Consider the following 27285-nt stretch of genomic DNA (forward strand, 5'->3'; position numbering starts at 1 on the left):
ATGAGAGGATAAAGAACAGGCTGCGGTTGACGATGGGAGCAGCCAGGTTTTCTTCTCTTGCGATCCTTCACATCGAAAGCGACATTACGGCCAAGCTCTCACCTGAGACCATTATCGACGCAGGACGCAAAAAACCGAAAATTACTGTTGCACTAGTCTGAGCAATATCTAGGTCTGTAAGTTTTATTTCTCTGCCAAATAACTGCTTAAGATGGAGAAAAACTCAACACACTGCTTTCAATATGCTGTTCAATATGTTTCAAAAGTGGAGAGTAGGCTATGTGACCGTTAATTTTTCCCGTGTCTCAATGTTTTAAATGTTTCATGAAATGGCTACAACAAAATGCGAAATAACTTTTTTTTTTTTAATCGCTCTCATTGCCACAATTGTGTTTCAAACGTGGAGAGTAGGCTATTGTGTGACTGTTCATTTTTCCCGTGTCTCAAAATGTTTTAAATGTTTCATGAAGTACAATAAAATGCGAAATATAACTTTAATCACTCTCATTGCCACAATGTGTTTTGAAAAAAGGAAAGAAAAGAAAAACTAAAAATCTTTTTGTTTTGGTTGAAGATAATATTTTAACAGTGCAAAAGTGGTCCACATTTCATTTATCCTAATTGTGTCCGAACGACAATGATTGCTACATGAATGAATGAATGAATGCTACAATGATTTTTTTTTTTTTGCCCCCCCTGGCTCGAATGTCAAACTCCGCCTATGGTTAAATGTCAAGTGTTAATGGTGTAGGCCTAGTAGTGATGTAGCCTAGAACACTGCGCATAGCCTACTGAAGTCACTTTCAACTCAAATTCTCGCGGGACCCATTTAAACATGAGCGAAATCTTCATGGAGAACTTTTTCGTCCTCACGCAAAACTCTTGAATGCGCGGATTCCTATTGAAATGGCTGGATTTCGCCCCCTAAACTTCGCAGACCACCTGTCTGTGGAATACTCGATTCTGATTGGTCAATCGCGCAATCCCACGTTCTGACATCTCCTAATATTCATGGTCGTCAAAGCGACTGCGTATAGACCAGGCGCTACTTTTATGACTCACCTATCACAAGAAGATAGGGAATGGAATCATTAAGAAACCATAGGCCTAAATGTAAAAAAAAAAAAAAAAAAAACTTAAAATTTATTTGGCAAAAAATAAAGTTATTTCAGATACATTTCTTCAAAGTTACATACAAATATTCCTATAAAACATAATCAAAGTATTGTCAACAGTTTCTCAATCACAGAGGATGACCAACTAGCCCTTGACTGCATTTCACCTTCTCACTAGGCTATACTTTACAGGCTTACCTTCTCAAATCACTGTGGATTCCTCCTGCCAGAAAGGATATCAATACAGATATTGTCATTGGTCTCTCTCCCCCTCACCTAAGTTACTCTCATTCTATTTTTCTCCCTCCCTCCTTTTCTCTATCTTGTTAGAGCACATACAGTGATGCTGGCATACATCCAGCTCTCTTAGTGTGCCCAGACTGCCGCTTGGATGAGCGCAGTAACCTTCAAGGAAATGTATTCCGGTGTCATTGGCCGGACTCCGTGCTTCTGTTTGCAGATAGAATACAGAGGTTCCCATTCTCCGGCATCATGGGAACTCCCACCATCCCTTGCATCTGTGCCTCCACCCACCACCAACCAATTATGAGCGAAAACAAAAAGCAGGGGGAAGAAATGAGGCACTGTACCCTCTGAGGAATGAGTCTCTTCATTTCAATTTCAGAGCCAGAGGATGAGCAAGTTGGCACATTCAGACCAGGAGGCCAGCATTCAGTATTCTGCCTATATCGAATATTATCTCGGTCAACCAGATCACTAAATGTTGATTTAAACTCTTGATATGCTGCCATCAGCTTTATGTTGAAAGTGTGACAAGCTGGACATTTTTGGATTTTGGAATCTTTACCATCATCCTGTATTGCTTAATTACTTTGCTTTTGGCATCACCAACTGCTAAACAGAAGAGAGATTTATGATATTCTGACATCATTTAAATCAGAATGGAATGCAGCAAAATTGTACTTGGAATGAAACCACTTTCATCCCTAAAGCATTTATGCATAAAATATTCATTTCTTGGCATTCATGTGATATTGCTATGAATAACTAGACACAAAGCAATAAAAACAAGTGGCATATCAGGGGATTTGACAAACAACAATTACATCAAATTGACTTTAATTAAAAACTGATGAAAATATCATGTGATGTACTAACACAGTCTCATCGGTTCAAATGTGTGTGTGTGTGTGTGTGTGTGTGTGTGTGTGTGTGTGTGTGTGTGTGTGTGTGTGTGTGTGTGTGTGTGTGTGTGTCAATTCGTACGAATTTTACGAGGTGGCTGATTCCTACGAATTCATACGACCTCACTCGTACAAATTCGTACGATTTTTGCTAATTCGTACATATTTTACGAGTTACCAAATTCGTATGAATTCGTACGAATGACCTACCCCTGACCCCGCCCCTAAACCTACCCATCACGTGGGTATAGACAAATCGTACGAATTCGTACGAGTGAGGTCGTACGAATTCGTACGAATTAGCCACCTCACTCGTACAATTGGTCGTGAGATGGCGTTGATGGGTGTGTGTGTGTGTGTGTGGCCTGGTAAACCCTACGTTATGGGGACAAAATGTCCCCACAAGGATGGCAATATCCGAAATCCTTGTTCGTGTGGGGACATTTTTTGGTCCCCATGAGGAAATCAGCTTATAAATCATACTAAGTGATGTTGTTTGAAAATGTAAAAATGCAGAATGTTTCCTGTGATGGGTAGGTTTAGGGATAGGGTTAGTGTAAGGGAATAGAATATACAGTCTGTACAGTATAAAAATCATTATGTCTATGGAAAGTCCCCATAAAACATGAAAACACAACAATGTGTGTGTGTGTGTGTGTGTGTGTGTGTGTGTGTGTGTGTGTGTGTGTGTGTGTGTGTGTGTGTGTGTGTGTGTGTGTGTGTGTGTGTGTGTGTGTGTGTCTGTTGATTTGCCTTGAACAAAAGTGAAAGCTATCTTAAGAAGAATTCCAGCCTTTTTTAAATGCCAAAAAGGCTCAGTAGGCCTATTTGTTTATCCATTACTCCATTACTTTAAAAATGCCATTTTTAGATTTTCCTGTTGTGCTGACCTAATGTTTTGTAGAACGTTTACATCTGTGCATTTCATTGTGCAAACATCATGCTTGCTTGTCAATAAATTTGAATAATATTTTATTCAGGAACTGTGGTGCTGTGGTGGTGCTATGGAAATGACATGTGTGCCTGATTGTCATTGCTGTGAAACACCATCGCCCACATCCCTCCCATTTTCCCTGTCCCGTCCCTCACAGGCCAGACACTGTTCTATCTATTTGCACACTGTCAGTCTCAAAAGCAAGTGGCCCTCTCCTTCTCCTTCTGGGCAAGTCCCTCCTGAGAGGCGGCCATTCTTGCCTGCTGGGATACTGACAGTTAACCTTTCGCTCAGAGATTTCTGGGAGCTCTGCCAGATTTTCCCACCCTGAATAGCTTTTTAAGAAAAAGCTGCAAACTTAACAGATCCCACATCCCGAGCTGTACTACCTCTGCTACATTATAGCTTATACCTACAGAGCCTGTTACAAACCTCTGGTGGAGTGAACAAAGCTCATGACCTCTCCATGTGCAGCGTCTTGTTGTTCTTTAAACTTCTAAATACCCCATGCAAGGTATTATATTTGAGGTCATCTTAGTTGTCGTCATTGCCAAATTATGAAACAAGACTAAACATTGCACATGATATTGTGGTAATGAAAAAAATATAAGTAAGCATTTACTCATTTCTTTTCTCCATACAGAATCAGTACAATAGCATTAGAATGTCAATGGACACATGAATGAATATCATGTCATATATGGCATACATCATAAGACATCTCTGAACTTTTGATCCTCTCCAAGTCTTGAGAGATCTATTGTTCACCCAAAGACTTAGTGAACAATAGTGTTTGACACAGGGAATCTGGGGTACAGTATGGGTGTCTCTCGTCCAATCTGGTAATTAAGTGGGGTGAGAGCCAGGAGGGGCTCAGCAGGGGCGATGCCTGGATGGTAGGGGTGCTTAAGTCACTGCAGGGTATGTAGGAGATCACAGAGAGCCAGAGACAGACACCCCACCAGGATACCAGGCTGCCTTTTGACATGTCAGGAGTGCGGAGGTGTCACCATGCTTATGTGCAGATTTGGGATTTTGTCTCTAATTCATGGAGGCGAATGAAATGAGTTCCACCACTATATACTATACTATACTATACTATACTATACTATACTATACTATACTATACTATAATGGTAGCCTGACTTCGTCATACTCATATTCTAGTCAGAATGTGAGTCTGATACTGCTTCATAGGGCTTTGATTATGAGGCGTGTCTTAACCGAACCAGGAAAAAAAAAACTCTACACTCAATTGGATAGACCTACAACCAATGAGAGCAACGCAGTAAGTCAACTACTTTGCATAGCACAGTTGTCAACTACAGAACTCAAATGCACGCACGCTGGAAGAAGTAAAATAACGAGTGTTGCTTCTTTTACTTGGCCCTCTATGAGTGCGACCAAAGGAGAAACCACAACGACCACAGGGTTTTCATTGCGTCCCATCTTCTTAGTTACCATCGGAGCCAGCTGATAAATTAAACTTTTGCCGAATCCCATAGGAAGGACGGCAAACACATCTTGACGATCGACAAATGCCTTGATTGCAGTTCTATGTTCGTCTTTTAAAATGAATGCGCTGTCGATTTCTTTTACAACGGACGCGATAGCGGACTCTAGTCTCTACATCTCAGTTCTCCAGCGGCAGTCATCTGTGAGGGAAACCAGTTCAACCCAAGCGCTCTTTGATAACGTGAGGATTACGTCCCTGCAGATCATCTGTCCATCATCGTATAAAGCCCGCCCTGGCAATTTGATTGGCCCGACGATTTCTGAACCGATCATAATTACTCCTCAATGGAGCGAGACGAGTCCAGACCGAACTTCCCGATCAAAAAATGTTGTGGGCGGGGTTCGGGCTGGCATCCAGGCTACTATAATGGGGCAAAGGAGTGAGAATAGTTTGGTCTTATACCGTTGTAAAATTCTCAAATTTTGTTATATATTGTTAGCTGAAAGGCTCTTCCATAGCAAAACACAATGAATCTGTTCTAATTACCAATGCTTGCAGAGCTGTCTTAACTTTCTCACAATACAGCTGTAAAAAAGTACACAGCATGAGCAACAAACTAATTAATTAAAATAATATTACAGAGATTACTATCCATAGCAATTATGAGCCATTAGGTCAGTTTAGCAATGAAATTCTCAGTCTGCCCTATAGGAAACCATTAAGTCCATTGTTCATAAGCCATTTAAGATTATTTTAATATTTTTATTATTATATATACATTAATCATACCGAGAGCCTCTTTCGCTTTCCTCTTTTTTGTAAGACTCTGTAACGTAAGTTTACATTTGCCACAACAAAGAGCTTATACAAATCTGATGCCATTTTTAATAAATCCCTTTCCTGCACATAAATATAAAAAATTGGATATCTGATTGGATATGAAAACATTCTCCCTTTGTATAAAATGAAAACGAATTTATCAAACATCTTTAAGGAAAAATTATACAGGGTCTTTGGGTTCAACAGTTTTTGAAAATTAAATTAAGGGCTTGCTCCCCAAAGAAATTGAGATCATATCATTACGACTATTATACTTTAATAATATGACATTAATTGAAAACCAAAGAGTGACCTGCTGGAACACACTTTTTCTCAGCAGTGCCTCTGACAAAAAATGCCCCTTGGGTTGATTTACAGTAGTACTTACATTAGGAGCTAATAAGTAGAGTTAAATGAAAAAAACGGGACAACGTTTTTAATTAGGGCAGTCATCCCTAAGAACAACATACTTCAAGTTGATGAGTGAGATTATCATTCCCAGATTGCAAGGTATTATGCTGGTTTTGACCTACAAAAATGACTCAATATAAGGTCAAGGTCGAGAATCATCATGTCCTGCTGAGTGTCAAAATTAGAATGATTTGGACAAGTTGTCCTAATTCAACACACAATTACAATCAAAAGCCATTTAATCAATCTAAAACTATTTTAAACAGCATTTTGCTAATTATTATGCATGTAAGCTTTAATTAGTTAATATTAATTGAGAGGCTACTTGTAAAAATCCATTTGCCACAATGAAGGATCATTTCAAATGAACAATTAAAAGAAAAAGAAGATGAGGACTGGTAAAAGGACCTAAGATATAGGTACACTTTAAAGTGTTGAGATTGATTAAACACACACACACACACACACACACAGTATACCAATAACAACACTTTCTACACTAAAAACATTTGAACAGCAGGCAACTTTTTGTCACTAAAACATTTGCAGAGGGCCATTACCCAAATCCTCAATTGAGAGGGTTCTTAAGGAGCTTAAGGGTCTTGAATCTCATAAGAGAGCAGTCTAAAGAGGCGCGTTCAGCTCTGCTGAGCCTTTAATAAGTGAGATACATCCCTGTCCCTCTGTGCACCTCTCTTTAGCTCACATTTCAGTCAGGACTCCAGCGGATGGCAATACTAAAGTAGGGTGAAAATATATCATTTTCTTTGTACACAGATGCATTTTTGGTCAGTTCAGTGTCATTCCAAACTGCATAAAACAAAGTAAATGTAGGCTAGTTGCTGTACACACAACTGAGGTCACTAATCTCATGCGATAAATACGCGATTATATTCAACCGTTTAGGCTATAGCTACGTTTAAATTTTCCTTAGTTAAAATTTTTAAAACCTTCTACATTCGTATTACAGAATGGAACTAATCTAGCAGCAATTCACCCAAGTTTAACCTGTTTTGACATCATGTTAATCTAACAGGTGAAATTAATAGAAATGGGTCTGTGTTTATAATTTCACGAGGATTACAGGCAGAGAATTTACATTAATTGCCTATTAGTGCTCTCACAAGTTTCTTTTTTTTTTTTCCTTCTCCCGGACGACAAAAACAGCCATGCACGAGCTCAGAACACGGCGTTATTTGAGATTTGGGGTTTACAGATGAGAACATCGACACATATGGTCTTGAACCACCAATGAACATGGCTACATCCCTAAATGCATAATGTCATTTTACAACAAAGGAAAATGAAGCCGACGCACCGCTGATGCGTTTCCCTGCAGCTGGCAAATATCATGCTTACTGAAGTCACCGAAGTTACGCTGTGTAATCACGCTAATTAGGCTGAAAAGCAAACTTTAACATTTGTCCTATTTTAAAACTAAATTAAACTTTATATCAAAAGTTAAAAATGATAAACATTCAATGACATTATTTAAAATGTGGAGTATTTAGCTACTGACATAGGCTATTACAAATAAATAGGGAAGAGATGATGTGGATAAAGACTTTTGTTGAAGATTTTTATTTAACCTATAGAGTAAAAAAAGAAAGAAAAAATATTCGAACTAGAACAAAAAAAGGGGTGGGGGGGGGGGGGGGGGGGGGGGGGGATGGTGGGTTAAAAGAAGTCTGATTCCATATGAGAACATTTTTATATAGCCTAGGCTATATATGGAAAAAAGAAAGTTGGTGTGAAATTTTAAAATAGCCTATTTCCTTATAATAGCCAGAATTCGATAAGTTGATCGCAGACACATTAAGCAAGAACATTTTAAATAAAAATAAAGTTTTGTTGATTTAATGAGACGATTTAACAGTTCACTAAAAAAAAGACAAAGTCTGTTCCACAAGTAGATCATTCTCTTATGAATTCCCACCATAAAAACAAACATAGCAGAATCTAGCTGTCACTTTTGGGATGAATAAATCAGCGATGTGGAACTTTTGCTACAAAACCTGTGTCATCAACATTGTTTTACAGGGCTATTTTACATCTGAGTGATAAGTTTAATTTCATTCGCAAGCTTAATATCCAATTTAAATGCATATGGTATTACAAGTGACACCGTTTTGCATACACTTTAAACATTAGGTGTAATGAGGTTTGGTGATCTCGGAAAATGTAATAAAAGTTTAAATAAAGATTAATCGTGAATGAGATGAAAATGAGTATTTCCTATAGGCTAATTTTGGCACTTTGGCGACAGGTAGGCCTGATCAAACGGCTTCATATCTTTGAGGAATTATTGAAAAAAATCAGAAGTAATTATTAAACTCGCCCAAAAAACAAATGCCACAAACATTACAAGGAAAACAATTATTGGTCTGTTGTCGCTATGTTTTGCCTGTTGTAGGTGTTTCAATAATCCTTCCCAAGAGATGCCCAATGAATTTTTTATTTCATTTTATTTTTCCATTAAAACTTTAAAATTAAACAGACACAAAAATACATAACTGAAGACAAGGCCAGCGTTGTCATGCAAAAATTACAACTAAATAGCATTTCCTATTTAACAAGATTTTATCCTCATGATGCAGTTCTATATCCTGACTTACAGTGTGTTTGCTGGTATGTTCTCAGCCTCAGCTCAGCCTTTTGTAGGCTATTACTTCACTCGTAGCACAAGGGTCTTTTACAGTACAGCAGTTTATCTGTCAAAGTTTGAAAATTTCAGACTAAAACGGCTGAATAGAGCTCTTCCAGCCATGCAGCAGAGTTTTACGGAGACTACTTTTAGACTACTGGGATTACTTTAATGGTGGTTTGTGATGTCACAGCGCAACATCCAATTAAAGCTCGTCCCCAATGACATTGTGACAGTGCCAAACCTTGCATGGCCTCCTATACACAGGTAAATTAGGTGAAATGTGGTTCATTTACCATTTTTTTATATACGGTATAAAATAATTATAGGCCTCTATATTACAACACATTATTTTGCTCGATATAGCCTAATGATTATGTGGGTTCTGCCAGCAACGTTAACGACGAGCAAAAGAGCTGCATATTAACCATTATCAAAAAGCATTGAATAACTAAACTTGCTTCAAGAGTTTTAACAGAAGAAAAGCCACAAGATATTATGCCACATCTTTTTTTAATTCAGGAGAATTATTATTACGTCAAACATGAGAGGACATCATGAATAATGTAATCTACAGTTCAAGTAGCCCCTAGTTGACCCCAACGGCATGACCTCTCTATTCTCTAAGTTTCTCTTGCATAATGAACGTAGTAATACGTTAATATTTTTCCAATTTAGTTTACAAATAAGAAAAAATGTTGTTGTTTTTTCCCCTTTCTATATGGGTTATAAGCTATACAACGTTTACAACTTTTTTGTTGATGTAACAGCCAAGTAAAAAAAACATGAAAACCAGAAAATAAAAACTTACGAACTTTTGAAGCTACTCAGTCGGTTTGTTCTGGTGGTCACAGATGAAATCGAAATGTTTGTCAGAGGCTTCGTGTCATAGAATGACACTGGTGTGATGTTGTATGAATGACATGACCATGTCATTTCCTCCCCATTGAGACTCGCTGAGTCCTTTCACCGATATTATTAGCATCTGGGTCAGTCATTATTGTAGTCTATACAGAACAAAACGAACGAGGGGGTGAAGGAGACAGAGCATTTCCTCTCCTTGTGAGCTTCTCTGAATATTGATCTGAAATATATTAATATAGATGTTCGAGTTGTAGTCTATAGCATAAGATGCATTTGTATCGGGCTTCAAGATCAAATGACTGTCAAGGCGTATAGTGGAAATCCGAAAACGTCTGTAATAATAGAGCTTCATGTAAATGTCACATATTTTTATGACTTTAAACTTGGGTAATAAAGAACGTAACAAAAACACAGCTTTTGACTGGCTGGAACTTTTCTATTTTATGTGCTCACAGCGTTACCGCTATTGTGCAGCAGTCGGTTATGCCTGACCTCAGATTCACAATGACAAACTTTTACTTAACAATAACGAGAAAGGATTTCGGGGCGCCCAGTTTTACTCTTACGGTCTTTTCACGCTGCCCTTTCTCTCCGTCGTGCTCTTTATTTCTCCAAAATAGGCTACATGCACACGAGAAAAAAAAAAAAATACAAATTGAAAAGATTCTGAGGGAAAACAAAGGGCAATACTTGCACGGATAATGGTGAAGTGAAAAATATATACACTATTATTTTACGTTTGTTATGTTTCGTTATTCTTTATTCGTTATGATATTTTCATAAATTCCAGGGTGTACGCAAGACTTTAAACCTTTAGGAAAAACTAAATATTTTAGAACATGATATCATAAAAACTCAATAGCATATGTCAATATATATAGGCTATATAGCATATATATAAATTGCATAGCCTATGTATAAAAACAATTTGAGAATAAGATATCATAATAAACTCAATAGGCTATGTGAAAATAATATATAGCCAAGACTATAAATTAAGTTTTATGGGGGGAAAAATGTTTTATTTTATAAAACTCAATATATAGGCTATATAGGCTATATGTATTTCACATAGCCTATTCAGTTCATTATGATATCTTATTCTCAAAAATGTTTATACATATTAGAACCACACATTAGCCTATACCATATTTCTACAAAGCACATGCCTAAAACATTGTACCGGGGGTCTATAGTAGGCTCTTTCGTTTTGTTATGGCAGAACTACTTTTGACAAATGATTACAATTTATGGATGCGGTTGATTAAACGAAACACGCAACAGAAGTTATACACAAAGTTAATTTTGAAATGATATTTCATTTTTTTTATTCAGCCCAATTTTCTTGACGTGCATATGTCAAACCCCAATATGATATTATTTCTTTAAAAAAATAATGTAAGTCATTCCCAGCTTGTTTTAACTGACCTATACGGTCTGACGAACAATTATATAGCAAAACACAGTGTCTTTCAATTTCATCTGTGATTGACGGCTCAGGCAAGTCCAAGTGTGCAACAAACAGCATATTGAAGAGATTTTAGTTCGTTTTCATGTCTATTGCAAATTGTTTCATAATTTCGACTACCTGAAATTATGATTCTTAATATAAAATCTCAAGATATTTGTGGATCTTTAAGGCATGCATCTTACAATAAAACTAAGATTATTAGGTAGAAATTATAGTTTGACACGGCATAATCTTTCATTGCTGAAAATAAATAGCCTAAACCAAAACAGCATTTAGAACTGTGCGCAAATTGATCGTTTTCGACATTGGTGATGTGAGATTTGGAGAACTGAATTGAACAGCATCAGATGTAGCCTACACCTGTTGCACAAGTCGCTTATATCTGAGGGACCCGAACAGATGTCCCCTTCTACGTCATCCCGCGAGGCTTAAAACATCTGAAGTTGGCCAGCTAACTGAGAATCGACCATTTGGGATTTGTTGTTTAATGTGAGTTGCCTATAAAGTGTTTTGTAAGTTATTTGTTTACAACGAAGTTGTAGGCTAATAGCTTTTCATTCATAAATGCAAACTTATCCCAAGAGCCCGGAACATGTGAAAACAAGTTATAAGTTCATTAATTTGTTAAAATACAATTTGATCTATATGATGCAGGCCAACTAATGAAGCTTATAGCCTATACGCCATAGGTCTAACTATCGGACATCCGATATTCGATGTGCTACTAATCATCAATAATCGATTCGGTAATATTTCAAAACACAAAATTATTCACATGAAAATAACCACTCACTTAAACTGGTTAATTTGATGAGCCACTTTTTTTGTGTTGAATTGGGGATTTTAGACCGTCTTTACCCAACACACACACACACACACACTTGTTTGGAGCATAATAAACAAACTGAAGACATTTTTGGAAATATATACTTTATTTTATTTAAATTTAAATTGTATTTATGATTGTATTCATAATGACACCAGGACCTTTATTAAGAAAATTAAAAATGAAAAGACACGAAAAGGCAAAAACAATGTGTTTTTTTAATTCATCAATCAATTTTTAGGTTTCAAGCTTTTTTAGTCCAAACTTTAGATGATTCTCAGCTGGTATAAAATATATAACATAATGATTTGATATAGATTTTTACTTAATGCAATATGCGTAAACATAAATGCCATTCACATTCTGCAATGCACACTGTATCTAATTTGCATAATTTTTTCTTGGGGCAATAATGAAAAAAAATACGTGTAATAATGGGAGTAATTTCGAATATTTTCATACATCTCATAAGAATATTGATATTTATTTCCCTATTCACTTGTGTCACCCAAAATGCCTTAAATAAACACAAGTCCTGGTGTCCTCTACTGAGGTCATGGATGAAATAATGTTTCATTTGTAGCATCCTGTTTAGTACCTATTATAGCCTAACAGAAAGTCATATTCTGATTTAAAACCCCATAACGTTTCTGAGATGTTGATTTCTGAAAAACAATTTGAAAATAAGTCAGATTTAAATAATAATTACAAAATATGATAATATTTCCATAAGTGTGCTAAATTTGCATAATAAGTGTCTATACATTTTTATAGACCAAGGAGAGGGAGTAGTCATGGTTACACCTCCAAACATTTGGTATCTCTGCAAAGCCCTGAATGTGCTCTTTACAGGACATCCATGATTTAAAACCGTGACTTATATGTTGTCAGAGAAATTATAATGTCATCTACAGATAAAAAACTCTATTGGGTCTCAGGAGGATATGATGAACAGATTTAAAAGATCAACACAAACATTAAAACCAGCGGAAAATCCGGAACATAACAATAAAATTACATGAATATGTATCAGAAGTTCACAATCTGAAACAGGAAATGGTCAGTAACCTTTATCTTCATCCTCTAGGTCCCTCAAGGTTTTCCCCCCTATTTCTTCAGTTTGTTTTCAAAAGGCCAACAGGAAGCTGGGGGATCCCGTGTGACCCCAGCATTGTTCTAGACCCGATATCACATCCATTGACTGGGTCACATCTGTGCTGATCTGAGCTCTATGATCTGTGAGCTGGCAAAAGCCATTGCACGCATTCACAAATCCCTCTTTGCTTCTGCGCGCGACCTTTTGTAATGGGGGAAAAACAGAAACTAGACTTTCGTAAATGTTTAGGCAACCCCAAAACGGACAGCATTCTAAAGATAACGCTTATCAAAGCTAAAGCTTACTATTCTACTTACCATTCAAGTAGGCCTATACTATATATTCGTTCGACTTTTAATAGGTCGAGATAGGCATTATTAAATTAGATTACACTAAAGACACATGAATATTTAAACTATGTTCATGTTAAAGTCTCGAGGACTCAACCCTGATCCTGAACTGGAGATGCTGCATTTAATAGTCTACACTCAAGCTTTTGTTTTCTGTTTTGTTAAATGGTTGATTTTTTTTTAGCGGGCTGTAGGCCAGCCTAGCCTACCACCACGACAACGCGATTCAAGAGTGTTAATCCTCAAGGCTTTCTCTAGGATAAAAAGGTGCATCAAATTACTCAGAGCCGCAATATGACAGCTTTTAAAAGTTTTGTGTTTCTGTAACAATCTTTGTTATGACTGGCCTGAAAAATGTCACATTTTAGGCTTACCATTTTACTTTCAAAAATGACTTAAAACCTCAATTTAGAAGTAAACATTCTTCATGTATCAGCGTTTCCCTGTCTTTACAAAACAAACATAGTTGTAATACCTTATAAAACATCATATTTAACTCGTATAGCCTATTGTCAGTAAACGAAAACTAAATTTGAATGCAACCTAACACATAATAAGTAAGTTAACAGGGAAATAACCAAGAACAGTTCAGTTCACCCTTATTATTTTTTATATGGGTTTACATTAGGCTACTGACTTTATTCTTGACAAAATTCGAAAATATTTTAAAACAAGTATTGGAGGGAGTATCACTACTTGTGTTCAGAAATTGGAGAGAGCGCGAGAAGGCACTTATAGCAACACGAATGCACTTACAACACGCATGCATTATGTTATTATCATAACTGAAAAAATAAAATACAAAAATATATTATTTTTTTCAAACGTGCCTTATAGGTTAGCCTATAGCCCAGAGTCTGTGTGTACATAATCTATGGCGATATGGCCTAATTTAAACAAAACATAGCCTACTCAAAACACACTACAGGAAATACAAGTTTTTGAAAGTGCCCTAACAGGTCTCTGCATAACTTAAAATAGGTTTAAAAAGTTTAATAAGAATAGTAAAATACTTGAAATTACGCTAACTGAAGATCTTAACAGTACATGCTAAGCAAAAAGAGTGCAATAGCCTTTCTATTCATTCATCCAATGTAGGCTATAAATGAAAGGCTACACTTTTGTGTTATGCTATGTTTAAGTGTTATGCATTTAACTAGGCTATATAAAAGTAACTTTTATGGTAACACATGCTCTTTTGTGGCCAATGATGAGCTCACAGATAATGCTCACCGTGATCGAACACCTAACATTCAGACGTCACACCAAGTCAGCAACTTCGCACACACGATTATAAACGAAGTATTCTGTCAGTTTTCCATTCAAACACTGCGTGTTGCATTCATGTTTACATAAATCTAATCAGATGAATGAGTGTGTCATGTAAACTGTCTGTAGCCTACATTAAACAGTGTGTAGGCCTAGAAAGATTTGACATAGATTTATCTAAACTAACTGTGATGGGTCCCTCAGTAAAGTCAAAAATGAAAACGAAAAGCTAGTCCACAATTTTCCAGGGACGAAAGGAAAAGGTGAGCACGAGAGTGAGACAACGTTAGCTCTAGGCTATAGCTTGCTACATACCACAATATGGGCCATGCGTCCACTTTTTGTTAGTCAATTTGATTTTCAACAAGGCCAAAAAACCTGTCCTGGAACTTCCCAATAAGCTCACTTCCAAAGTGGTCGCTGGTTTCATTTTGACTCTCCAGGACGCCACGCACGCTCCAAAGATCACTGTTGGTTTGCTTCGCTGGTTTCTTTTGAAGCGCCACAGCTATTTATCCTATTTAAAACTACTGGAGTGAATTGCTTTTCGTCATTATGTTCCACCAAACAGATGAAATAAACCGATTGATTTAACGAAATATTTTGGACACGAATAGCCTACCCTTTTTAAAAGATAGTACAAGAACATTAAGACACAATACGCCAGACCAATAGGGACATTGCATAGCCTACTAACATTTCAAATGATGACGGTTTGTTTTAGGCTATTGATAACGAGAAATGTAAAGCCAATGTAGGCTTAAAACTTTACTTCTGACAAAATAAACGGACGGTAAATCAAAATATTTGTTTTGAGTGATGATGGATGTGCCATGTGCGTAATTAATTTTTCATTACGCGGACTTAAATACACAGTTATAGGTAGGCTACTTATATAGGCTAGGTTTCTGACTTTACCGTAATTGCACAGCAATTCATACTGTAGCCATATGTGGCTACGAAATTATGAAATTGGACAGACTGTGACCTACTACCACAGAATTACGTGTAAAACTGAACACACCCCTCCCCCAGTGCGATCTAAACGATAGTTTCACGAGACTGCTCAAAAAGATAGCGATTCCCCACACAGGCAAATAAACGTGTTTGTCAAATAATTCGTTGTTCGGTTAGTGGTTTGAAAATACAAAATATTGGAATGCTGAACACTTCTGGGCAATAAAGTAGCTACTATCGCTTTAAGTATTGAGAATAAGGCGAGGTTGGATGCTGTCATTTACTCGAGAGTCACTGGGTCATGTGATAAAATTTCGCTCCATTTATTGGCCAAAGGCACGTGTCTAGGATACCGGACTGCGACGTCACCCGGGGGACTCGTATTAAAAATAAGAACAAAAATCCGTAGTGAAAGTATTCCAGAGCCAGTTTGCGTTTCCTTGTTTACTAGAGCAGGTCTACTGCTTTGATACTGCATAGATTAAATTTGCCTGTATGTTTTATAAAGTAGATATAAAGACAACTGCAAGGGGCACACTGTGGGATTAATTTTTAAAACTATGTTTTTTCTATCTACGCACACAAGGCGGTTTCGTCGTATTTAACCGACAAAAGAATCTGAAAAAAGGATTTGTCCTTTTTTCCCTGTTTGTTTCTCTTTGCAGTGAGACAAAAAATAATAAGGAAAATATAGGCTACAACAAAAACTGGAACACAAACATACGTGTGTGTGTGCGCGCGCGAGAGAGAGAAAGGGGTTAAAAAGAACATTTGGAGAGTTTCACTATGGAAGAAAATGATCATAGCAACAGAGATGTGGAGCGTCAGGATTCGGGCGATGAGTCCAATAGGGCTATTCTACCCCTGTTGCAGGCTCCTGGAAACCTACTCCCTCACAGAATCACCAACTTTTACATCGACAACATTTTAAGACCAGACTTTGGGCGCAGGAAAGAAGGAACCAGACGCGACGAAATTCACATAGTTGAAAGAGAGAACCGTTGTCCATCGGCTCCCGGATCAGGACAGGTAGGAGCTCCAGTGTCCGGGGAAGGAACCTCGAGCCCTCACCCAGTAAGCGCGTCTAAAAAAACTGATATTACTGCAGACGCATCTCTGAAAGCCCGTGCAGAGACTGGAGATCAATGTTTAAGCTCAGATTCGGATTGCTCCCAAAGTAACGCTGGGCAGACGAACAAACCAATGCTTTGGCCTGCTTGGGTATATTGCACAAGATATTCAGACAGACCTTCATCAGGTAAGAATTTCTTTTATTATTTATTTTTTGTTCAAAGTTATTTTTATGTAGCCTACTCAAAAAGTGCGCCTCTGTTTTGGCTTGAAAGTGAACAAATAACAATAAAAAAGTTTTTTTTGCAAACTATACAGACATTTTGTCGATTATGGGGCACTTGAAGAGGAAATGTTCTTTATGTAGCCTATGCGAAACGGCCCGCCAAGAGTCAGGGAGATCTCTTTTGTGGAATCCATTCTCTTTTAAATTAACAGGAATAACTACATTTTTATTATGATTTAAAATCTAATATTTACAAACATTTTAAATAGACACAAAAATATTTGCTGCAGTATAGGCTATGTGTGTAGCTACAACTATTTTATTTTATTACTACTATTAGCCTATAGGCAATTTTTTTCACCGTAATTATCATCCAAATTTTGATTATAATTATGTATTATTTTAGAGGCGTAGTTTTATGTAGCCTAATCAGTTGAAAACCCTAAAAACAACTGTTAGTTTCATGGTGCAAAATAGCCATTCGTTTATGTTCGACTTGACATTTCTTGAGTTATTAAATAAAAGGGAGAAATAGGCCTAATAAAATAATACAATATTAAGATTGGTAGTTATGGTACATTTTTGCCTTTATTTATTAATTATTATTTTTTAAATGTAACGGGTAGTTTTGTGCCATTGTTACTTCGATGTCTTTGTTGATATTTAATTAGCATATTTTTGACAATGGAGTTGGACGCACCACGGAAGCTAAATGCTAAATCAGATTTCTTCATAACTAGCTCCTGAAATAAATATAGCCTTGGTAGCCAATTATTACAGCACTAACCGGCACAAGATAGATCCAAATTTCGTATGATTTTAGACAACATTAATAAAATGGATTTTTGATCAACTAATTTCAAATGAAGTTCAAATGGCGCACAAAACGGCCTTCCGAAAAAGTAGCAACGCAAGTTGTCACGGCGAAACTTCTCTGATTAATAGGCCTATATGTTCTACAATAATCTGGCACGAATAATCTTAAAACATTTCAAATATCCGGAAACACAATTTGACCAAAGTTTTTAGACAACGAAACCGACTACACATTGCCTATTAGTGGTGAATATTTGGACAGGTCACACTAACTTGGTGTAGCCTAACTGTCATGTTGAGAGTATAGGCAGCCTACGTTTAATGCGACGGCTACCTAAATTGATTTTCGATCATACAACGTGGAAAGATTAATATTATATCATGGCAGTCAAAATATACGCTATAGAAATCAGCTTAAGCTAAATAAAAGGTGCAAAAAAATAGGGGGTACGAGCAAGGGCTCATCTCATAGGCTGCAGATCAATCTATTGTCAGCATTCATGCTACGCGGAACGCGGGTGTATTGGAGTAGCTTATCCAATAATTAACAAAAAATTGAATATATGGAGTGGGAAAGCTACTAGTATTAAACGAAATTTGCTACTCTTAGAGCAAGTTTATAAAAAACGTTCTCTTATAAACGTAGTTCCTATGGCAACAGAGAGAGGGAAAAGCCTCTTTCACCCCTCCTTTTCAGGCAGTCACCCCCACCCTCACCACTACACCATGCTCCCATAGTAAAATTAGAGCAGACTCCTTGAAACATTTGATCTGAAAGAATGGGCTATACTTGCTCCCATTAGGTAACTTTAATCAACACTTTATTATTAGACAACATTATTTATTATTGCAGCCTATTTTTTAGGCTATTAGGCAAATACTGATAATAGGCTAATACAACATTAATATGTGCATTTTACGGCACGATCAAAACGTAATCTCTTTCATTATATTCTGAAATGCAGGACCAAGATCCCGCAAACCAAAGAAGAAAAATCCAACCAAGGAAGACAAGCGTCCAAGAACAGCCTTCACAGCGGAGCAACTCCAGAGACTCAAGAATGAATTCCAGAATAACCGTTACCTGACGGAGCAAAGGAGGCAAGCTTTGGCCCAGGAACTCGGCCTCAACGAGTCTCAAATCAAAATCTGGTTTCAGAACAAAAGAGCGAAGATTAAAAAAGCTACGGGGAGCAAAAACTCACTTGCATTACACCTGATGGCACAAGGACTATACAACCACGCAACAAATGCAAAGGACGACAAATCAGACAGCGATTAACGTGAAGGACAGGACATCTAAAATGCAATAATTCTAAACAAGGGCCAGTGTACAAAATACCAGCATTAAACGAATGAAAACTATATGTATGAGATCATATGATTCTGCAATATTATATGTATATACTTTATGTGTACGGTGGTGTAAACACTTTTCAATTAATATCACTGCTGTACACTGACTGAAACTTCAGATAGCGCAAGGAAAAGGACGCTTCTTTATTTAAAAAAGGGGAGCGATTTGATTGACACTTGACGTTGAGCCACATGTGACCGTGTTTAATCCATGCTGAAGTCCAAAGATTTTTCCTGCTGCATTCAGGCAACTGTGATTTAAAATAAATGGTAAAAAAAAAAAAAAAAAAAAAATGTTTTATCTGATCTAGATGTTTGTTTCCATGTATAATTTTATTAGTCCTGGATGAATGTTTTACTTTGACTTGAGTTGTTATGACATAAGACAACATTGCATAACATCATATCATGCTTAAAATAATTCAGTATATTGTATTTAAAAGATATATGGTCTAAAATATATCCGTCAAGGATGGTACACATCAAATGTCCTCACATTTTCAGGAAATAGATCAGTCGTCTGAATGCATATGAGTCAGCAAACCTCAAAACTACTTCTAATCCAAGTACTTGATTGAATTTGCTGTCTGTTAATTTAGCTGGGAATGTTCAATAAAAGTTCTCTCGTATTCTTTTTCTAAATGGATATCCGGCAAGTTTTTCGTTTGATGGAGCATTTATTTTTATTTTAAGCTTTCGCATGAAATCATAATCATTACTTGGCTGAAAAATAAAAATAAACTCCTAAGTAAAATAAGTTGAATATTACCATTTAAAATGTTGACAGCGGTGAATATATTAAGGAAGTCTGCAACTGTCGTTTTACCCCCTTTTTCGTTATTTTTACTTTTAAAAAGGCTAATTTACATACTGTGAAAACGAAGGAGCATCATCAGCATTGTCAGCCTCCACAATACGTTTCAATAACGTGTTTGTAAATTAAACACACTCAGATTTAGAAAAAAAATATCAGAACTTTAACAAAACACGTGTAAGAAACATTTTTAAACAACCATAGCCTATCTCTAAAAGATAAATAATCTGCAGTAGGCCCTATGCATGTATGAAAAGTAAACAGACCATTTCATTTATTTTTTCCCATCTTTATTTCATATCAGTTTCAATATTTAGTGTAGCATTAAACAGAGGTAGATCATAGCCTACAGTTTATTTGTGTAAGAGTTTCAAAAGAGAACTAGAAGCTTATAAATGTTTTTAAATAGAAAGAAATATCTGAAAAGACGACAAGTAGTAGGCCTACATTGCATTAATGAACAAAAGCATAAATTTAACTTTAAATTGTGATTTGTACTACTTTTCACTAAATCAAACTCAGATGCTAAAAGTAGGCGGGACATATAGAGCACGAGGTTCTTTACCCAACTAAAATGTTAAGGAAAAATAGACCTAGTCCTAGGGCCTACAGTGGGATGCAACAATGATTATACCTAGGCTACAACCAAAAGAGGTGTCCTTGATTCCCCAATCATTTGTTTGAATCTCTCTGCACAAGCACGAATAAAATTCACGTTGGTACAACTTAACTGCGTGTCCTACACGATGATGCTATATAGCATACAACATTTTAGAAAAGTAAACGATGAAAACTTTCAGCAATTAACCTATTAAAAGTTTGCAAAATGATGTAGGCTACAACCAAACAAATAAATGAATAAAAGTTCGTATGATGATAGCCTATAAAGTTTGTGTATGACTTCGAGCAGGGTATGAGCCGCAAAACTTTTTGATATAGATTATTATGGGACATGAGGCACATCTGGTTTAGCCCCATCTTGTTTAGTTGCAACAAAATATCTAATATAGGCTACTGTCTAAAGCCAACTTTAATCTTTAAAAGTAGCCTATTAAAATACCAAAAAAAAAAAAAAAAAAAAAAAAAAAAAAACGTAGCCTAACTATTCAGAAAGAAAAAAAACTTCGAAGATAACTCTTATAGGCCTATAGTTTAACACAGACTTTAAAAACTGTGACACGTTTTGGTTCAAAAACGTCTAATTTAGACCCAATAATTATACTCCAAAGTCAAATTAATTTGAAATGCTATTGATTTAAACTGCATGCAAATAACGCACGGGGTTGGTATGGTTGCGTTTGTAAACCTTACAAGAAACTTTACACATATAATTCAGTGTTAGGCTACCTGATGTCACGAATACATTTCAAGAAAAGTCGTATTAGTGAAAAGGTCATACACAAAAGGCGAGCTATCTCTGAGAACCATTCCCAGCATTGACCTGTTCATCAATGCCAGAGAATCTCATCTGCATTTCTATTCTTGCCAAGCTTGTATGTGGAAGTAACGCCCAACGGCCACTGTCTTGATGAGCTTCACTGGGAAGAAAGAGGCAGTTGCCGCTCAGACGCGCAGCGAGGCTCCTGAATAAAGTCTGTGGCCGGGAGACCCCGTTGAAGGTCAACGCCTCCTGTCAAAGCTGCAGGTGGCTCGTTTCACTTCGCCTACATTTCATCACCTCTGAATTCTGCACGGATATTTCTTAAAGGCATCGCATTAATTGGTTTCATTTCAAACACCAACAGAACGTTTCTGCAACCCAAGTTGAGATGAAATGGTGTGAGGAGATTAGAAGACCTCACATCCACCTCTGCATAGGATGCAGGAAAATCTCAGGATCTCACCCTTCCTCAAGCTGTTTTGTCCAAAAAGTCATTCCACCAACTTTTGGCAGCTTGTCTGGACAGATATAATATGAAGCTCAACAGGCCGGCTTAAAAGTTTGATGTCCATCCCAGTTCCCAATAGATATAGCAGAACCTCAGAGGCCCTGCTTTGGATATTAATTCTTCAAAGATTTGATAAATTAATTTGTCTTTGATAAAAAACACACACACACACACACACACACACACACACACACACACACACACACACAATTTTCCTCTCCCTAAACAGGTCTTTCCAAAGTCAGAACGGCTTGAGTTCCTGAGGCCAGTCACTCTTTAAAAAACAAACAAACGAAAAAACACATAGACCGGTGCTGATCTCCCTTGTCTGCATATCACAGAAAGGCCTATCTTGTCCCCATTCCAAAGGAGTCATATATCTATAGTTTTTGAATGCATCCTAGTCAAACTTGAATATGCAATGAAGAGCTGGGGCTTTGTGGCGGAAATATAATTAAGGCAGTGAAAGATGTAGAGGGTGAAGAATGGGGATGACATCAGGCCAATTTCACACTTGGCACTCGGATGGCCAAGCCAAAGCCAGGCTCTTGCCACGCAACACAGATCAAAGCACACTGCCAGTTCAGAAAAAGCAAAAAAGGATTTAAGTATGCTAATCTCCAGGACAAATATATTTTAATCTTGTTAGAATACAAGTTAACGCCACAGCTCAGCGGTTGAACTTTATAGCGAATTTAAGGGAGAGATCAAATTTCACTTACATTTTTTTTCAATGTGTAGCACTTCTGGTCCATTCTGACTGACTTGGGGGTAATTTTACAAAATGGTTAATCATCCAGTTGATGTGATCAGCAAAACAAGCATTGCTTTCGGTGAGGACGTCTCCACTCTAGGGCAGGCAAGTCATTCAAGCTAGCAAAGCATTTTGACTGCATAGGAAATTGATGTTTACTTGTCCAGTTCCCTTTGTTTGGAGTCATAGCCCACTGCACCTTAGTAACACTTGATCAGTCAAACTTAAGCTCAAAGCACATACACAGACCTGGATAAACACAATTGAAGTAAGCTACTTTGTAAGGTCATAACCAACTTTTTAAACAGCAAGCAGTATCCTGATGGGGGCCAGTTACATACACATCAAATTTAAGTTTAGCATGAAAAAAAAAAAAAGAGAAAGAAAAACACATGATCCGAAAAAATTTAAATCTTCCAAGAACAGCAAAATTCATCTGACGGTTAACAGGCTTCAACCACCAGATAACTTTGAACTTGCCGTTTGATGGCATTCTTTTTAAATTTCATAAGCTGATCTAGCATTTTTGGGACCAAAACCCTTTTTTTTTATTAATTTTTTTTATTTTTTTATTTTTTTTAGCTTTTTAGCCATTTAATCCCAAGGTTACTAGCAAAAAATAAATATTATATATATATATATATATATATATATATATATATATATATATATATATATATATATATATATATATATATATATATATTAAATGAACAAATAGACATTAAATAAAAATATAGAAAACTGAAATATAATTTTATAAATTATATTCTTTGGTTTTCAAAGTCTTCTAAGTTCTTTTCTTAAGATTATTAAATCTAGGCTGACTAAAAACTGACTGATTTTGCTATAAAACAACAACAAAAAAACACGCAGAATTACAGATTAGTTTGTAAATTGTAGAAAACAGTACAATTACATTATTCATTTACATAAACTGATCAAATATAAAACACCCAAGTATTATATTTCCCAAAAGAAATCGGAATCATGGTAGATTACTGAACATTTCCTTGTGATATCTATAATTCTCCGACTACGCACAGGGAGCTGACTTGTGTTAAACAATGCAACATTATCAGAGAAAACAGTGAGTATTGTCATTTTCCCCCTCAGTGATTTGGCTGACACCCATATCCAGACTAACTCACAGAGCTAAGCAATCATGGCGTCTCTTGCTCCTTTACTCTCCCAAAACAGGACCTGCCCCTGTGCTGCTGCCACAGTGGCGCATGCGTAGTTCTGCATGGAGGGAGCTGTGAGGGAAGGGTGCGAAAGGCATGCCATCATACTTACCCAGCGGCCATGTTCAAAAGCCTGACTTGGACAGACATGGGACATCAGAACTAAACAAGCAGACTGTGCTGTGAAATGATTTGGGATGATAAAGCCTATGGGTTTGCCGTCACACCTAACCTGCAGTTAACAGTTCTTCTGACAAATTATTCTGAATTAGGAAAAATGTGCCAAGTATAAAAACAAACGACTCATTTCAGCACTGTATTTGAAACATTTTATTTCCTTTTAGCAAGAATGAAGCCATCATAAATTACACCATAATACCATAGTGACTGCCATGTCAAGTCCACAAAAACTATATAGAGGTTAAAAATAATTGATAATGGAATTAAACATAAATTGCATGCCATTAGAAGGCAATCGGTTTAACATCAATTTAGTTTTCACACACATATTATATATATATTTATATGTGGTATGCATATATAAAAAAGTATTACTCAGCAGTGAAAACTCATTCATTTGTAATACATTTTTCATTTATAATACTAATATAAAATCATTTTTATCATCAAATTTTGTAGTAAAAAAAACAAAACAAAAAAAAACAATAGCATACTTTAAGAAAATATTTGATGTCTCCATTTTTGGTCCGTGTTTTGGAGTGTTCTTCAGCTGATGTGAAACTAAAGTTCACTGTGCTGAAAAACAGAGCTCTTACAGTGACCTGGATACGTAAAGAGAACAACAAGGCATAAAATTACTGAAGCAATTACACACACACACTTACACATAGCTATCTAAGTGGGGACATTACATAGGCATAATGTTTTTATACTGTACAAACTGTATATTCTATCCCCTTATACTAACCCTACCCATCACACAATTTTTTTTTTGGAGATTTTGGTCATTTCTGGGAACAAATGTCCCCAAGATATAGTGTCTCTCACACACACAACACACACAAAAAAGGTATTTGTTTGATAGACTTCTTATTCTTATTAAACTACTTGCATATCCAGATCAACATTACTCCAAGATTTAAATAAGGTGCAAAAATAATTATTTTTATAAGAGCATCTAAAAATTATGGATTACATTTAAATTTACTAAGTGCATTGAAGGAAGAAATTAAAAATAGATACATATCAGCTTAGCTAAGAAAATGAAATTTTAGCATAGTGCATAATAAATTTAACATCAATTTCTGTATACTTTCCCATTCTTTAACTAGCAATAATAGTGATATTTCAGATAGCTACACATTTAAAATCGCTTTCTAAATTTAGTTTAATTCTACCAGAATGTTTGTTTACACTATTCCACTTAGACTCTCAGTACTTGCGGATTTTTGTTTTTATGAAACTAAAATGTAATGCTCTAAGTTTGTGAATAGCAGATTTTACAGGAAATCAGTGAATATTGTCTGAGGGATAATGTGGAAAAGGCTACATGTAGATAATACAATATCATAGGGTTAGAAGTTTAAAGATTTAAAATAAAATAAAAAATAAATACAAAAAACAATTGTAAAATAATAGTTTAAACATACAAAAGTTCAATGTCAAGCACACCAGGAAAAAAAATGTATACACTGCATTAATATTTGCATGCAGAAAATCATTAAAAGTGTAAAGCAAAATCCGGAAAACAATGCACAATGCAAATCATGTCAACACTATGGTTTTCTATATGCTTAATAGTGAACGAAAGAAGGTATATCACATCATACATAAATACCTGATACTTCACTGCACAATGTCTTAGCCACACGGTCTGCCTCACTGGCAAAGAGAGAGATGATATCATCTTCCAACTCTTCCACAATGCTTTCACACTGCAATATACATTTAAAAATATAGTTAGCATTCTATAAGCATGTTGACAGAAAATAAGCAGAAATCATTCACAACAGTAAAAATAAATGAACACAGTAATGGGCAGCCATCTTTAGTGCTATAGTGTTAGCAAGTCTGCCATCTTGGACGGTTCACGAGGCAACTTGCAGGCAAATGGCATGAAGTAATTTTACTCTGGCCTATAATTTCAGTCATCTTGTAAATAAAAAAATAAAATAAAAGTCCAAAATGAAAGCTTACATTAAGCATGACATAAGCATGTCCTATAGACCTTGATAATTTGCATTTAATTAAAAATAATTAACAGCAAATACAACAAAAAGTAAAAAAAAATATATATATATTTATTGTAGAGCCATGTCATTTTGTTTAGGAATAAGACAGATATCAATGATCATGCAATACGTAAAGTTTTCAAAGGGTTTTCAGAAAAGAAAACCTGTTTAATAAAATATGATTTGTAACCGTTATAGGATAAAAAAAAAAACTAATGTTAATGTAATTAATGTAATGGAAATTGTATGATGAACTGGGAAAAAAATACAAATCTATACAATGAAAAATATATAAAATTGATACTCACAGCAAACTTCAAGGCACTGGAACTCTCTGGACCATCAAACTTAAAATTTTTGAAATCCGGAAAATTCCCGGCATCATTTCCTCTGGGTGCAAATCTCTTGTAGCTCTTCTCTTTGGTGTCCGGGTCCTCATAGAGAGCATAATCGCTCATGCTATTGCAAACTTCCTCCAGTAGTTCAGTTAAGTGAGTTTCAGACCTAGCAAGAGGAACCTATCGGAAAAAGATTTCAGAATAAAAATAAATAAAAAATGTAGAAAATGTTGACTAAATTATCAAATCACCCCTTCTTTTTTTTTAAACAATAAAAAAAAATCTTAAAAAAAAATAACAGGGCGCCGAGGTCACTTAGATGACCTTTTCCTTCCGTTCCCATTTAAACACATCCCCTGTGCCATGACGCTGACTTTTAACCTGTATCTCCAAAGTTGCAAAAGTAGATCCCCTTGCCTTGGCAACAGAACAAAAACACACTGTGGTGTCTAGACAGGTCAAGGTGCACCCTGCTCCCGCCCCTTTGGCCTCCCCCGGAAGGAGAAAGGGGAAAGGGTGACGGGGGGCGGAGAAAGTGAAAGGGCTGGAGAGCGGGGGGTAAGCAGTGGGGAGGGGAGTTGTCAACAGCAGCCAAGTGCAGGGTAAACAGTGGAGTCCCATCCTTTGGTTCTCTTGGGCAGCTCATCTCTTCCACCCTCCAATGATCAAAGCAGGAAGTCTTCCTTGTCAGGCCAGTCAAAGGCTGGCGGGGTTGGGGGCGAGGGGGTTATTGGAAAGAGGACAGGTTGCAGATGAGCTGGATTTTCTTGCGATGTAGATATATCCCTGACCCCATTGTCCCCTTTCAGACACAGTATGGACCCTTCCGGTCTCACTGATTACATTATGAGGGCGTCTCTACCCCCTCCACTCTTGTGAGGCTCGGTGACATAAAGAGGCTTCCGTGGCTCGCTGCCATCTGGTCACAAATAAGATAAAAGGTCCCATGGAAGGACAGCAACCTATCCACACATCCCCCATCTTTTTAATTAAAAAGCTGAATGCAGATGGATGGACTGCAAGATAAGACAATTTATGAACGACTATGGGTGCAAAAATCTTTGAACGAAGGAGCCGATCGCTTGACTATCGATGCAGGATCATGAAAAAATTTAATATTGTTCACCAGGACTTTTAATCGGAGCATAATTAAACAATGTGGGTGTAATGTCATCCTTAGCATAAAAATGGATTATCATATTTGAGATCTACACCAATTACACTTTTAAATTCAACTCATTAAACTTTAGGACACTTTAGGCTAACCACCAGAGAACAATAAGAGAGA

At 36.5% G+C, this 27285-nt stretch overlaps 2 protein-coding genes across 3 annotated transcripts in view; one reads left to right on the forward strand and one right to left on the reverse strand.

The window, feature by feature from the left end:
* The window catches only part of cnpy1 (canopy FGF signaling regulator 1), a 72313-nt gene that overhangs the window by 38677 nt on the left and 6351 nt on the right, over positions 1–27285 (reverse strand). The window contains exons 4-6 of one of the 2 annotated variants that reach the window (XR_008809025.1): positions 25968–26177; positions 25266–25362; positions 24147–24249 (exon numbers count right to left, since the gene is read on the reverse strand). Coding sequence is in view for 1 of the 2 variants with exons in the window: in XM_056267496.1 (XP_056123471.1) it covers positions 24209–24249; positions 25266–25362; positions 25968–26177 (348 nt within the window). In the remaining variant the exon portion in view is untranslated. Of the gene's footprint in view, positions 1–23782; positions 24250–25265; positions 25363–25967; positions 26178–27285 lie in introns of those variants that run through there. The other variant, XM_056267496.1, reaches the window with a different exon arrangement.
* On the forward strand, positions 16069–19480 carry en2b (engrailed homeobox 2b). Its single transcript, XM_056267493.1, has 2 exons — positions 16069–16615; positions 18436–19480. Exons 1-2 carry the CDS (start codon positions 16144–16146, stop codon positions 18750–18752), a joined length of 789 nt encoding a protein of 262 aa, XP_056123468.1. The 5' UTR covers positions 16069–16143; the 3' UTR covers positions 18753–19480.

The sequence above is a fragment of the Rhinichthys klamathensis genome, unplaced genomic scaffold, assembly GCF_029890125.1.
Source record: "Rhinichthys klamathensis goyatoka isolate OS25496 unplaced genomic scaffold, OSU_Roscu_1.1 h1tg000261l_1, whole genome shotgun sequence".
Taxonomy (NCBI): Eukaryota; Metazoa; Chordata; class Actinopteri; order Cypriniformes; family Leuciscidae; genus Rhinichthys; species Rhinichthys klamathensis.

What these genes read in the sequence shown, in the direction of transcription:
- en2b (XM_056267493.1), top strand. Translation starts at nt 16,144, where the DNA reads ATGGAAGAAAATGATCATAGCAACAGAGATGTGGAGCGTCAGGATTCG. An exon ending in TTCAGACAGACCTTCATCAG is followed by an intron (nt 16,616 to 18,435) that starts GTAAGAATTTCT and finishes TCTGAAATGCAG; the next exon opens with GACCAAGATCCCGCAAACCA.